This window comes from Ovis aries, chromosome 7 (genome assembly GCF_016772045.2).
Source record: "Ovis aries strain OAR_USU_Benz2616 breed Rambouillet chromosome 7, ARS-UI_Ramb_v3.0, whole genome shotgun sequence".
Classification (NCBI taxonomy): domain Eukaryota; kingdom Metazoa; phylum Chordata; class Mammalia; order Artiodactyla; family Bovidae; genus Ovis; species Ovis aries.
In genome coordinates, this window is record NC_056060.1 from 35,899,247 (window position 1) to 35,915,157 (window position 15,911).

Consider the following 15,911-nt stretch of genomic DNA (forward strand, 5'->3'; position numbering starts at 1 on the left):
GCTCATATGATCATACTTAAAAACACAAGCTAGCAGCCTGTCTCTTTTGACCATATATGGTATATGGTGCAACTCTGTTGATACTTTCCTTTTCAGTAGATCACCCCTTAGATTGTAGAGAGTGATGCGCCCTGAAATATTTATTTTCTCCTGAGACAGAGTAAACCAATTTTAATAAAGTTTAGTTACTTGTTTCCCATGGAAGAACTTCCCTTGTGGCTCAGCTGGTAAAGAATCTGCCTGCAATCAGGGAGACCTGGGTTCGATCCTGGGGTTGGGAAGATCCTCTGGAGAAGGGAGAGACTACCCACTCCAGTATTCTGGTCTGGAGAATTCCATGGACTGTATAGTCCATGGGGTCACAAAGTCAGACATGACTGAGCAACTTTCACTTTCACTTTCATGGAAGCACTGGCCACTTAGTTGGGAGAATGTCTTTAGAGAATCTATTTCCTGGGATGGCCTGTCTCTTTGATTTATCAAGACCAGAGAAAATATACTTCTAACATTCCTTCAACCACCTGTTCCACTAAGCAGTGTGGTTTAAAATAGACCTAGCTTTTTCGCTGTGGTCAGTGTCATCTATAGCTGGATCCAGTGTACTGGCTAATGCAGATCTAGTTCAACCTAATCACCCCATGGCAGGAAGGCTATTTGACATCCCCTGGCCTTGCATAAATAACCTGAAGCTTAAGTCCCAGTTTGAGGAATCCAGCCTTTATTTTACCAGAGACATTATTAGGCCTCCTACTCCACCCCTGAAAACCAGCCCCAATGGTACTCTGGAAAGGGCCAAAACATTATCAGCAGGCAAAGATATACAGAGATGCTCATCACAGCATTAGTCCTTAAAATAAAAAGAAATAAAGAAAATCCAGATATCTAACAGTAAGGGAATAGTTATTAAGTAATGGTGTATTCGTATGATAGACTATCATAAGGATATTTAATATATGCCTTAATTGCATGGTAGATGAGGGAAGGAAAATCAGGATACCTAAATGTTTATATATTATCCTGATTTTGTTAAAAAAATATATATATATGTATAGGTATATGTAGGTAGTAATCTAAATGGGGCTTCCCAGATGGCGCTAGTGGTAAAGAACCCACCTCTCAGTTCAGGAGACCTAGGAGACTTGGGTTCGATCCCTAAGTTGGGAAGATCGCCTGGAGGAGGGCATGGCAACCCACTCCAGTATTCTTGCCTGGAGAATCCCATGGACAGAAAAGCCTGGTCAGCTCAAGTCCATGGGGTTGCAAAGAGTCTGACACGAAAGAGGCGACTTAGCAAGCACACATGCAGTAATCTAAATGAATATAATACCATGGTGATTATGAGTTATTTTAATTTTCTTCTTTTTTATCTCTATTTTCCAAATTCTCTATAAGTATCCTTTTTAATCACTAAAACAAGTAAGGTCTTTGAACGAAAACATTTCTAAGGAGAAGTTTAAAAAAGATATAACCGGAGGTAGTGGAGGGGTGGGCTGGGGGTTTCCAGTTAGTAGATGCAACTATTACATATAGAATGGATAAACAACATGATCCTGCTGTGTAGCACGGGGAACTATAGTCAATATCATGAGACAAACCATAATGAAAAGAATATGAAAAATGTATATATGTATAACTGGATCACTGCTGTGCAGCAGAAATTAGCACAAAATTGTAAATCAGTTCTGTTCAGTCACTTAGTCGTGTCCAACTCTTTGCGACCCCATGAATTGCAGCATTCCAGGCCTCCCTCTCCATCACCAACTCCCAGAGTTCACTCAGACTCACATCCATCGAGTCTGTGATGCCATCCAGCCATCTCATCCTCTGTCATCCCCTTCTCCTCCTGCCCCCAATCCCTCCCAGCATCAGAGTCTTTTCCAATGAGTCAACTCTTCACATGAGGTGGCCAAAGTACTGGAGTTTCAGCTTCAGCATCGTTCCTTCCAATGAACACCCAGGACTGATCTTTAGAATGGACTGGTTGGATCTCCTTGCAGTCCAAGGGACTCTCAAGAGTCTTCTCCAACACCACAGTTCAAAAGCATCAATTCTTCGGTGCTCAGCTTTCTTTACAGTCCAATTCTCACATCCATACATGACTACTGGAAAAACCATAGCCTTGACTAGACGGACCTTTGTTGGCAAAGTAATGTCTCTGCTTTTGAATATGCTGTCTAGGTTGGTCATAACTTTCCTTCCAAGGAGTAAGTGTCTTTTAATTTCATGGCTGCAATCACCATCTGCAGTGATTTTGGAGCCCCCCAAAATAGTCTGACGCTGTTTCCACTTTTTCCCCATCTATTTCCCATGAAGTGATGGGACCAGATGCCATCATCTTCGTTTTCTGAATGTTGAACTTTAGGCCAACTTTTTCACTCTCCTCTTTCACTTTCATCAAGAGGCTTTTTAGTTCCTCTTCACTTTCTGCCATAAGGGTGGTGTCATCTGCATATCTGAGGTTATTGATATTTCTCCCGGAAATCTTGATTCCAGCTTGTGCTTCTTCCAGCCCAGCGTTTCTCATGATGTACTCTGCATAGAAGTTAAATAAGCAGGGTGACAATATACAGCCTTGATGTACTCCTTTTCCTATTTAGAACCAGTCTGTTGTTCCATGTCCAGTTCTAACTGTTGCATCCTGACCTGCATATAAGTTTCTCAAGAGGCAGGTCAGGTGGTCTGTATTCCCATCTCTTTCAGAATTTTCCACAGTTTATTGTGTTCCACACAGTCAAAGGCTTTGGCATAGTTAATAAAGAAGAAATAGATGTTTTTCTAGAACTCTCTTGCTTTTTTGATGATCCAGCAGATGTTGGCAATTTGATCTCTGGTTCCTCTGCCTTTTCTAAAACCGGCTTGAACATCAGGGAGTTCACGGTTCACATATTGCTGAAGCCTGGCTTGGAGAATTTTGAGCATTACTTTACTAGTGTGTGAGATGAGTGTAACTGTGCGGTAGTTTGAGCATTTATTGGCATTGCCCCTCTTTGGGATTGGAATGAAAACTGACCTTTTCCAGTCTTGTATAATTGTAAATCAGCTATACTTTAAAAAATAACAGAAGATATGCATATAAGTAATTTTCTATCTCTTAAATATATTGGCCCATTGCCTAGTCTTTAATACTCTGTGTGAAGCTATTGACTTACCCCCAAAGCATACCAAGTGAGGCATTACAAAGAACACTGTTGTATCAAGTCCTGTGCTGAAACCAACAGCCAGAGAGAACTTCCAACTAAACAGCCATTTGAGACCTAAAAACATCTGCATATTTACATGAACTTTGTTACTTTATAAGAACGTTATGGGTTTTAAAGTCATTATGTAGATATATACATACCTCATTTGAAGTCCAGAAGGAATTATGAAGGTACTGTTTTAAAAGAAAAATCCCTTGAAAATATTTTCCTTTGCAGACCATAGGACAGCCTAAAATTTCTACAAAATATTAAAACAAAAATAGCCACCAAAACTATTTTAGTAAAAGAGAGACAAAATGTTTCAGGAGTAATATAGACTTAATAAAATAAGGTTATTTTCTTTTATGAATATCTTGAGTGTTATATATCTTTACAAGTTCTTACCAACTATTCAGTGCTCAAGAGCACTGGCTTTAGAGTCAGACTGCCTGAGCTGAAATCCTACCAGATCCACTTTTGCCATATTTCCATCTGCTGTAAAATAAAGTTAGTGTTTACCTGATAGAGTTGCTGTGATGATTAAATGGAATGATACAAGCAAAGTAGCATACCTCCTGGCTCAGTGAGGGCTCTGTAAATGTTAACCATTGATATTACTACTTTATTTTGTCTCCCTCATGTGTTTTTTTTTTTTTTTTCCTCATGTGGTCTTAAAACCTCTTACAGAGGATTTTGCAGAAAGCAGGGTGGCACATAGGCATATAGATCAATGAAACAGAATAGAGAATCCAGAAAGAGTCCAACACATATATGATCAAATATTTAGCAGCAAAGTTGCCAAGGCAATTTAATGGAGAAAGGAGTTTTTTCAATAAATAGTATTGAAACATGGGGTATCCATATGGGGGAGGGGGAAAGAATCTTAACCCTTACCTCACACCATACACACAAAATAACTCAAAATGGAATATAGACTTATACTATTAAAGTTAAAACAAACAAAAGGCTTCTAGAGAAAAAATGTAGAAAACCTTCGTGACTTTGAGATGGCAAAATTTCTTAGAACACAAAAAGCACAAAACATAAAAAAATGATAAATTGGATTTCATCAAAATTTTAAAAAGATATTGTTGAGAAAATGAAAGTGAAAGTCACTCAGTCACATCCGATTCTTTGTGACCCCATGGACTATACAGTCCATGGAATTCTCCAGGCCAAAATACTAGAGTGGGTAGCCTTTCCCTTCTCCAGGGGAACTTCCCAATCCAGGGATCAAACCCAGGTCTCCTGCATTGCAGGTGGATTCTTTACCAGCTGAGCCACCAGGGAAGCCTATTGTTAAGAAAATGAAAGTCAAGTCACAGACTGAGAGAAGACATTTGCAATATACATATATATTTATCAAAGAACTTGTATCCAGACTATATGAAGAACTTTCATAATTAAATAATTACAAGAAAGAAATGTTTTCCTTTATATTAGTTTGTCTATTACAAATATGGAATCTAAATATGAAATTGAGTACACATGGATTTTTTTTTTTCTTCTAATACCTTCTTACTGATGACCAAAGGTGCTGTGTGGACAGGTGATAACACAGCAGAGTGGAGTTACCTGAAAATTTCTATCCCTATGTTGCTTACCCTCAGCGTGACTGGGATCTCTTTTTGTGGAGGTAAGGATAGCCCTCAGGGCTGAAGTGAGAGAAAAATCAAAGCGGTGGGAAGTGCGGGGGGTGGGGGGTGTTTTCATTAAAGCTGGTCAGAAATCCCTTCTTGTGAGTTGTTTTCAACAGAATAAATGTGGGAAAGAGAAAATGAGGAGAATGGAGTACAGACTAGAGAGGAGAATGAAGGGGATGCTTCAGCACTGCGAGCGTCTCGTCTGAACTGAGGACATGAAGTAAAGTCATCAGAAAGCGAGCCGCAGTGTTCTTTTCCTCATTCTCTTACTGCTCTGTTCCCTCCTTAGACACTCTTGATAACTGAGGTTCTCGTCTTGAAATGCTCCTTTTTTATCTGAGAGTGAGAAAAATGGAGAGAACTACAAAGGATTTAGCAAATCAGAAATCAGCTATATAGAAATCCTGCGCCATTTTATATATATACACACACACTTGGAAAAGATAAAATTTAGTTAAAATAAGATTCTCTGATGGGTTGCCTTCCCCTAATCCTAGTAACTCCCTGCAGATGAGAGATCTCAGAATAGAGATGCTCAACCTGGCTACAGGTCCAGCTGCTCCTTGTTTTCTGTGGGACTGGAAGCACTTAATATCACATTTTGATAGATGTGTTTTTTAATAGTGCTAGTTCACATTGAACACAAAGAATTTGTATCCTGCTTAAGGGCTATGCCTGAAATTTTCTCCCTACACCTCTAATTCTGATTATGTCTCTCTCTTTGGTTCTTTCTATAGTTTTTATCTTGCTTCAAACAAAATCAATTGCCAACCACCACCACCACCACCCCCCATCACTAAATACAGGCTTACTGAATCAGGCAGATATTATGCAGTGTCTGAGTTACCAGGGTTCAGGACAGACAGAAATGCTGATCTTGCAATAAAGCCTTTGGACAGGAAAAGAACATATTCAAAGAGCATATTGTCAGATCCCCAGACAGCCTAAGGTTTTCAGTATGTGCTTCCTAATTTGAGGCCACAGTTTGATGCTGCCATTTTGAGTGCACACACATACCTTTGCTCTATTGGTCTGCAAGGCCTTTTCTTACCTGTGGGCATCATCTGTTAGACGCCCGGATATCTTACTCAGCTCTTCTTTACTGACTAATCAGCGGATGTAGGTGGCTTCATCGGGGATCCAGAGGCAGAGCTGCTAGTGCGGTGGTACCAGGCAGGAGCCTACCAGCCCTTCTTCCGTGGCCATGCCACCAGGAACACCAAGCGACGGGAACCCTGGCTCTTTGGGGAGGAGCACACCCGGCTCATCCGAGAAGCCATCAGAGAGCGCTACACCCTCCTGCCCTACTGGTATTCTCTGTTCTACTCTGCACACGTGGCTTCTCAACCTGTCATGAGGTAAACAGGCTTCACCACCACCCCAGTAACCAGTCTCTACCAGAAGATCCCCTCAGCCACTGGCAATGGAGTAATCGCAGTGATTGCAAAAGAAAAGCCAGGAGTTCAACCAAGTGTCATTCAGGTTATTGAGCACCAACTGTGAGCAAGGTCAGGCAGTGGAGGTCACAGAAGATAAAAACTAGATCTCCTGCTATTTGGTGATTCAAGCATTAATATTTGGTTAGCGTTAGTTGCTCAGTCATGTCCAACTCTTTGTAACCTTTGAATAGTAGCCTCTGTCCATGGAATTTTCCAGGCAAGAATACTGGAGTGGGGTAGCCATTCCGTTCGCCAGGGGATCTTCCCGACCCAGGGATTGAACCTGGGTCTCCTGCACTGCAGGCAGATTCTTTACCATCCAAGCCACCAGGGAAGCCCATAATATTTAGTAGGGGATAGAAACAGAAGGAAGGAAGAGAAAGAAAAGATAAAGTGACTTTGTACTTCAGTTCATCTAGTATTTAACCTATGTAGGCAAACAAAACATGCCACCCCAAAATGTGTCTTTTTGGCTTGAGGATTCTTAGGAGCTGATTGTTTTTAAACATACAAAAGGCTCAGGAAGTCTTTCTTCTTAACCTCCTCCTTAAATGCCTACAAGAATTTACTTAAAGAGCTTGGTCCAGGAAGTACATTATCGCCAGAGATACCTACAAGGAATATGCACTAAGCATAATAGGGGGAAGCTGGGAACTAAGTCCTCTCTGTGTCCCATTGTCTTTGCATGGCCCAGCAAATGTTTGTATATCAAACATTTGTTTTTCCATCTCCAAGTGAATATCTTGCCTCACTTTTGGTCTTTTATCTTTTTTTTTTTTTTTTTTTTGGCTGTACCATGAGGCATGTGGGATCTTAGTTCCCAGATCAGGGACAGAACCCATGCTCCCTGCAGGGGAAGCACAGAGTCTTAACCACTGGACTGCCAGGGGAAGTTTCCTTCCTCCCCTTTGAAGTCCCAAAACTCACTCACTTCTCCTTCTCTCAGGTGTTACATCAGCCTCAATTGCCTATCTTGTCTTTAGGCAGTATATTTTTATGGAGCTACTGTTTATACATCATTAAATTTGATTTTCTACTGTTAAACTCTGTCTTGTCAACTTAATTCTTAGACCAGTCAGAAAAACCTAGAAGGATAAAGGAAAGTAGGTTTTTCATCCCCCACACCCATTAGCCTTCTCTCACGAAGATCAACTTATTCTGCCAGTCTTAGCTCTCTATTACCCTTAGGGCTTTTCCTGGTGTATAAATTATATTCCGAGTCTATTTTGAAGGCAAGGTGTGAATGGGTTAGAGAACAGTACACACAGAGACACACATAGTACATCAAGACCTCTAGATCAGCAGTTCCTCAGCCTGACTCAGATCAGAATCACCTGGGGAGCTTTTTTTAAAATACAGATTCCCAGGCCAGACCTCCAAACCTATTATGAGTCCATTGGTTAAGTTGCAGAGGTCTATGTTTGTTGGAAGTTTTCCTGGTGATTTTAGACATCAGCCAAGTTTACATGCTTTGTTACTATTTAATAACAAAGGAATCAGTTCAGTTCAGTTCAGTTGCTCAGTCGTGTCCGACTCTTTGCGACCCCATGAATCGCAGCACGCCAGGCCTCCCTGTTCATCACCATCTCCCGGAGTTCACTCAGACTCACGTCCATCGAGTCCGTGATGCCATCCAGCCATCTCATCCTCGGTCATCCCCTTCTCCTCCTGCCCCCAACCCTCCCAGCATCAGAGTTTTTTCCAATCAGTCAACTCTTCTCATAAGGTGGCCAAACTATTGTAGTTTCAACTTTAGCATCATTCCTTCCAAAGAAATACCAGGGTTGATCTCCTTCAGAATGGACTGGTTGAATCTCCTTGCAGTCCAAGAGTCAAAAGCATCAATTCTTCGGCATTCAGCCTTCTTCACAGTCCAACTCTCACATCCATACATGACCACAGGAAAAACCATAGCCTTGACTAGACGGACCTTAGTCGGCAAAGTAATGTCTCTGCTTTTGAATATGCTATCTAGGTTGGTCATAACTTTTCTTCCAAGGAGTAAGCGTCTTTTAATTTCATGGCTGCAGTCACCATCTGCAGTAATTCTGGAGCCAAAAAAAATAAAGTCTGACACTGTTTCCACTGTTTCCCCATCTATTTGCCATGAAGTGATGGGACCAGATGCCATCATCTTCGTTTTCTGAATGTTGAGCTTTAGGCCAACTTTTTCACTCTCCTCTTTCACTTTCATCAAGAGGCTTTTAGTTCCTCTTCACTTTCTGCCATAAGGGTGGTGTCATCTGCATATCTGAGGTTATTGATATTTCTCCCGGAAATCTTGATTCCAGCTTGTGTTTCTTCCAGTCCAGCATTTCTCATGATGTATTCTGCATAGAAGTTAAATAAGCAGGGTGACAATATACAGCTTTGACGCACTCCTTTTCCTATTTGGAACCAGTCTGTTGTTCTATGTCCAGTTCTAACTGTTGCTTCCTGACCTGCATACAGATTTCTCAAGAGGCAGGTCAGGTGGTCTGTATTCCCATCTCTTTCAGAATTTTCCAGTTTATTGTGATCCACACAGTCAAAGGCTTTGGCATAGTCAATAAAGCAGAAATAGATGTTTCTCTAGAACTCTCTTGCTTTTTTGATGATCCAGTAGTTGTTGGCAATTTGATCTCTGGTTCCTCTGCCTTTTCTAAAACCAGCTTGAACATCAGGGAGTTCACGGTTCACATATTGCTGAAGCCTGGCTTAGAGAATTTTGAGCATTACTTTACTAGCATGTGAGATGAGTGCAATTGTGCAGTAGTTTGAGCATTCGTTGGCATTGCCTTTCTTTGGGATTGGAATGAAAACTGACCTTTTCCAGTCCTGTGGCCACTGCTGAGTTTTCCAAATTTGCTGGCATATTGAGTTCAGCACTTTCACAGCATCATCTTTCAGGATTTGAAATAGCTCAATTGGAATTCCATCACCTCCACTAGCTTTGTTTGTAGTGATGCTTTCTAAGGCCCACTTGACTTCACGTTCCAGGATGTCTGGTTCTAGATGAGTGATCACATCATCATGACTATCTGGGTCGTGAAGATCTTTTTGTACAATTCTTCTGTGTATTCTTGCCACCTCTTCTTAATGTCTTCTGCTTCTGTTAGGTCCATACCATTTCTGTCCTTTATCGAGCCCATCTTTGCATGAAATGTTCCCTTGGTATCTCTAATGTTCTTGAAGAGATCTCTAGTCTTTCCCATTCTGTTGTTTTCCTCTATTTCTTTGCATTGATCGCTGAGGAAGGCTTTCTTATCTCTTCTTGCTATTCTTTGGAACTCTGCATTTAGATGCCTATATCTTTCCTTTTCTCCTTTGCTTTTCACCTCTCTTCTCTTCACAGCTATTTGTAAGGCCTCCCCAGACAGCCAATTTGCTTTTTTGCATTTCTTTTCCATGGGGATTGTCTTGATCTCTGTGTCCTGTACGTTGTCACGAACCTCAGTCCATAGTTCATCAGGCACTCTATCTATCAGATCTAGTCCCTTAAATCTATTTCTCACTTCCACTGTATAATCATAAGGGATTTGATTTAGGTCAGACATGAATGGTCTAGCGGTTTTCCCTACTTTCTTCAATTTAAGTCTGAATTTGGTAATAAGGAGTTCATGATCTGAGCCACAGTCAGCTCCCGGTCTTGTTTTTGTTGACTGTATAGAGCTTCTCCATCTTTGGCTGCATAGAATATAATCAATCTGATTTCGGTGTTGACAAAGGAATAGATCATTACAAAGGCTAGTGAATATAATGAAAATGTTTCTCTTATTAAAAAGTATCTTTCCCTCATGAAATTGAAAGCAACATTAGAACCATGAAGTTAATATCCAGAGATATTGAAAGTTTTGTGATTTTAATAAGCCCAAGTGCCTCCTACTTAGTTGTGTACATCAGTAACAATAAAACAAAACCCAAACACCACACAAGTTTCTGAAACCTCCAAAAATGTTGCCAACTTGAAAACAAGAAAAACCAATTCCTTTCACTTAGCTAATGATTAAGGATACATGAAAAGCAGTGACAGTTAAAAAATGGCACAGATTCTACATTATAAAATTCAGTTTTACCAACATTTAAGTTTGGTAGAAACCAACACAGTACAGAAAGTGAAGAACCAAAGAGCCTCTTGATGAAAGTGAAAGAGGAGAGTGAAAAAGTTGGCTTAAAGCTCAACATTCAGAAAACAAAGATCATGGCATCTGGTCCCATCACTTCATGGGAAATAGATGGGGAAACAGTGGCTGACTTTATTTTTTTGGGCTCCAAAGTCACTGCAGATGGTGATTGCAGCCATGAAATTAAAAGACGCTTACTCCTTGGAAGGAAAGTTATGACCAACCTAGACAGCATATTACAAAGCAAAGACATTACTTTGCCAACAAAGGTCCATCTAGTCAAGGCTGTGGTTTTCCAGTGGTCATGTATGGATGTGAGAGTTGGACTATAAGGAAAGCAGAGCGCCGAAGAATTGATGCTTTTGAACTGTGGTGTTGGAGAAGACTCTTGAGAATCCCTTGGACTGCAAGGATATCCAACCTGTCCATCCTAAAGGAAATCAATCCTGAGTGTTCATTGGAAGGACTGATGTTGGAACTCCGATACTTTGGCCACATGATGTGAAGAGCTGACTCATCTGAAAAGACCCTGATGCTGGGAAAGATTGAAGGCGGGAAGAGAAGGGGACGACAGAGGATGAGATGATTGGATGGCATCACTGACTCAATGGAGATGAGTTTAAGTAAACTCCGGGAGTTGATGATGGACAGGGAGGCCTAGCGTGCTGTGGTCCATGGGGTTGTGAAGACTCGGACACAACTGAGTGACTGAACTGAACTGAACATAATACAGTTAAGCAATTATCCTTCAATTAAATCAATTTTAAAAAAACATTTAGTTTGTTTTACACCAAAAACATTTGGACTCGGGCAAAGTTCCGATTATGCCTGTCATAGTAACTCAGTGCTCAACAATGAGAACAAGAAGTTTCGGGTACTAGAATTCTCAAGCTTTAATTGGACCATTTAAGCTAACAGACAGCTCTTTCACACAAGAAAAATATATAGTAATCATAACAAGGGGATCCCTGTTGGTGCTAGTGATAAAGAACCGACCTGCCAATGCAGGAGATGTAAGAGACTGGGTTCGATCCCTGGGTCTAGGAGATCCCCTGAGGAAGGGAATGCCACCCATCCAGTATTCTTGCCTGAGAAATCCCATGGACAGAGAAGCCTGATGGGCTATAGTCCATGGAGCTGCAAAGAGTTGAACAAGACTTAGCAGCTAATAACAACAACAACAATCATAACCAGGGCTCATAAAATCTTGACTCGTATGAAAAGAGTCTTGACTTTTTCAATTTCCTTTGTATAGTTATAAAATTGAAAATATGAGTGATTGAATTATTAAAAAAACCTGATGATGTTGAAGTAAGAACTTTCTTTTTTCTTTTCCCCAGGCCTCTGTGGGTAGAGTTCCCTAATGAATTAGAGACTTTTAGTGTGGAAGATGAATACATGCTGGGTGAGCATTTCTGGATTAATTTTACTTATGAGAAATACTATAATTATGTTTTTCTTATTATATTTTCTAGTATAGGAGCACTAAAAAATCCCTAGTCTCAAGAAAGCCAAAAAGAAAAGAAATTTCATCACCAAGATTTTTCGTGTGTTGGTGGGATCCCAACTCTATTCTTTTGTCATGTAGTGCTTCTCATAACATGTTAACGTCATATAAACCCATCCCGTTTGTGAATGCCATTTGGAATTCTTGTTCAGGGTCTACCTCTAAGCCTTAAGACACCACCACAGGGAAGGGAAGTAGAAAAAAGTAAACCAGATAGTTATCTTTGTAAAGACCCAGAAGAGCTTATTTCATATGCAAAACAGGACTGGGGTTGTTTGCTTGTTTTTGGTTGGCCTCTTTAATAGGGGTTAATCAAATCTGGAGAAGGCAATGGCACCCCACTCCAGTACTCTTGCCTGGAAAATCCCATGGATGGAGGAGCCTGGTAGGTTGCAGTCTATGGGGTCGCTGAGAGTTGGACACGACTGAGTGACTTCACTTTCACTTTTCACTTTCATGCATTGGAGAAGGAAATGGCAACCCACTCCAGTGTTCTTGCCTGGAGAATTCCAGGGACAGGGGAGCCTGGTGGGCTGCTGTCTATGGGGTCGCACAGAGTTGGACACAACTGAAGTGACTCAGCAGTAGCAGCAGCAATCAAATTTGGAACAGGGAAGTTTATCATTTGGGTAATGTGTTCAAGAGGCCAGGCTTGGCAGAGAGTTGCCCAAAAGGTGAATTCTGTTTCTAAAGAGTAGAATCCCCAAAATGTAAAAAACCTATCTCTTTAGGTCTCCACTCATCCTTAGATCTCAAGTTAAAAAGCTACTACTTCCATAGAGAAAATTTTCCTGACCAAAATTGCTTCCTAATATCTAATTCCACCTGCCTTAGTCAAAGTCAGTTCCTCTTAATACATAATTTTCATTCCATTTTGTACTTTTACCGGTTTACTATTTGTCTTAGCTCTAATTAATTTGTAATTACTTGTTTAATATCTGGTTTTCACTGTAAACTTGATGAGGGCAGGGACCATGTCTGTCTAATTTGAAGCTACATTCCTCAAGCCCAGCACAGTCCTGAGCAGAATTCAATGAATATTTGTTGAATTAAATAGTGAATTTGTAATTGGATGAATTTTACATATGCTAGTACCAAGATCAAAACAAAATTAATAATCTAGATTTCCTTTAAGAGAATTATAATTTTCCTGATGATACCTGCCCAAGAAAGAGGGCCTGAATATCTATGCAGACCACACTTCTGGGTCACAGTTGTAGACTCACTACATTTAAAGTCACATATAGCAAACAATGAAGCACTTGGAGAAGTGAAATGGTGCTTTAATACTACAGCTGTGCACAAAGTGAGACTATGCTGGACTATGTCAGGGTCCCTCCCTTTAATCCTAATACACCATAAGTGGATTAATGATACGCAATGATACAGTCACCTCTGCAATGATACAGTCACCTCCAATCACCTGTCCTCTTTCTAACTAACAATAGATCTCCCTGAGGAATCATTGGTTCAACTCACCAGGATCTCTGCCTTTAAGAAGTTCAGTTGTGTGGTCTTTGAAACCACAAAAGCACCCAATTAAGAGAGCAGCATTGAAACATATACATTACCATATGTAAAATACATAGCCAGTGGAAATTTGCTGTATGACACAGGAAGCTCAAATCCGGTGCTCTGTAACAACCTAGAGGGATGGGATGGGGTGGAAGGTAGGAGGTGGGAGAGAGGTTCTAAAAGGAAGGGACATATGTTTACCTAAGGTTGATGCATGTTGATATGTGGCAGAGATCATAATAACGTAAAGCAATTACCCTCCAATTACAAATAAATAAATTTAAATTTTAAAAATTTTTTTAAAAAGAGAAGGGATGTTTTCAGACCTCTCTTAATGATATTCAACTTTATTTCTTCTCCACATTTCAGGAAGTGCTTTATTGGTTCATCCAGTCACAGAACCAAAAGCTTCTGTGGTTGATGTGTTTCTGCCAGGGTCAAGTGAGGTAACAGTAAACAACAAACATCTGCATACTTTACGTGTGTATGTCTTCCTTTCGAACTTGGTGGCTTAAGACGGCAAAAACTTATGCTCTCATAGTACTGGAGGCTTGAAGTCCAAAATCACGGCATGGGCGGAGTTGGTTCTTCCTGGAGGTTCTGAGGGAGAGTCTGTGCCACGCCACTCTACGCTCCCCGCTTCCCGAGGTTGCCTGCACTCTTGGCATTCCTTGGCTTGTGCCCGCCTCACTTCAGCCTATGCCTCCATCCTCACTGTGTGTGTCTGTGTCTCCTCTCCCATCTGTCTCTTACAAGACACTTGTGATGATATTTAGGGCCTATCTAAAGAATTCCAGATAATCTCCTTACCTTAAGATCCTCAATTTAGTCAAATCTGTTCCTGTAATATTCACTCCTTCCCAGGGATTAGGAAGCAAATACATCTTTTTGAAGGGCCACCATTCAGCCCACTATACCTGTCATCACTGATATGATGATACAGAAAGCCCATGAATGATGTTCTTTCTGCTTGGTTTCTCTAGGAATTTGTAGTTCTGCAGGTGGGGGCTCTTTACAAAGGTTCCCCTGTGAAGCAGAAACCTGAGAAAAGGGTTAAATATTATAACAGCTAAATGAAATGGCTTGCCAAGCATTTCTGCTAAGAGTTTCTTAAATTAATTCTAAGTGCAGGCTCCCATTAAGAGGAACCAGCTCCCTGTCTGACTTTGCCACAGTTTCTATTAATGACCTATTATCATTTCAGGCACACTGTTATGACTATGTAGCCTATTTTTTCAACACTCCTGTTTCCAGGAGTGTTCTGTGATTGTTTCTCTTGCTACATCTTCCCAAAGCCTGGGTAGGAGAGCCAAGCTGCTTCTTGCTGGTTAGCTAGTAAAGTACCACAATGGGCAGAGAGCTGTCTAATAGCCTGGCGGTCAACTTCCCGTGTTTCTGTACAGCACATTCCCTCTCCTGCAAGCCTCTTTCTTGGGGAGGCCTTCTCTGATGCCCTCTTTAAGATCACAGACCACTCCCACTGCCCCTGGTTCTGTCCTCATCTCCTGCATCCTTTATTTGTCTCTGTAGAACATGACGTCTTAAACATCCTAATATTTACTTTTCCCTGGAGAAGGAAATGGTAAAATATTTACTTTTATGTTTTATTATTTATCTCTCCCATTAGAATGTTAGCTTTTTGAAGGCCATGATTTTTATCTATTAATGGCCTCGCATTAATGGCCTATCTGTTAATGTATCCCTCGCATCTAGACAGTCATGTGGCACATAGTAGGCCATCTGTAAGTACTTTCTGGGTGAGGAGCTCAGTAACTAAGCTCTGGATCTAATCTACATGGTGTTTTGTACCAGTTGTACCCTTCTTAGGCCGGGAATCTTTGATTATGGTACCACACACCCTATGCCTCTCATTTCAATCAGACTGGAAATGGTTGATGGGTAATCCCAAATCTTGTTTGAATCCTTTTTTTTTTTTTAACCTATCATTCCCACCAACTTTTTATCTTGAGCTACTAGAATTCACCAAAGAAAGACATTACAAGGAAAGATAGCTAAAGGATTATCCCTTATAAACACAGACACAAAAATCCTTGACAATACATTAGGAAACTGAATCCAGCCAAAGATAATACTTCATGACAAGGTAGGACTAATCCAGTTGAATTGAGAGTTCACTGCAGCTGACAATTGTCAGGGCACAGCCCTCTCACAGTCATGGGAGGACAGTGACAGATTCAACATCCCAGCTTTATACAGCCTCTGGTAATCCCAGGAGGTGAACTGTGGCTGCCAGAAATTATATTGGACTAGAAGAGAGAAAAAGGTTTTCTTTTCATCGTTAAGATAGTATCTTAAGGATTTATCCCATCAAATTACTTTGGCAGAAGTTTTTTGACACTTTAGCAAGTAAACCCCCTTGATGGGCATCTCAGATAAGTGTGAACCTCATCCCTGAATTGTACTCTGTTTTTAAAAAATGACACTGTACTAGTAATCCAAATTTCCATTTGTTTTTCTCTAAAGGCTGTTTCCCTGTCAGACACTTCCTTTTCTCCTGCCTCATT

General features: G+C 40.7%; 1 protein-coding gene across 14 annotated transcripts in view; it reads left to right on the plus strand.

Annotated features, from left to right (window-relative positions):
* GANC (glucosidase alpha, neutral C) overlaps nucleotides 1-15,911 on the plus strand; it is a 73,219-nt gene that overhangs the window by 43,327 nt on the left and 13,981 nt on the right. For all 14 annotated transcript variants that reach the window (XM_060419122.1, XM_060419126.1, XM_060419123.1 and 11 more), the window contains 4 exons: nucleotides 4,714-4,815; nucleotides 5,937-6,180; nucleotides 11,705-11,769; nucleotides 13,756-13,832. In XM_060419122.1, the coding sequence (XP_060275105.1) occupies nucleotides 4,714-4,815; nucleotides 5,937-6,180; nucleotides 11,705-11,769; nucleotides 13,756-13,832 (488 nt within the window). The remainder of the gene's footprint in view (nucleotides 1-4,713; nucleotides 4,816-5,936; nucleotides 6,181-11,704; nucleotides 11,770-13,755; nucleotides 13,833-15,911) is intronic.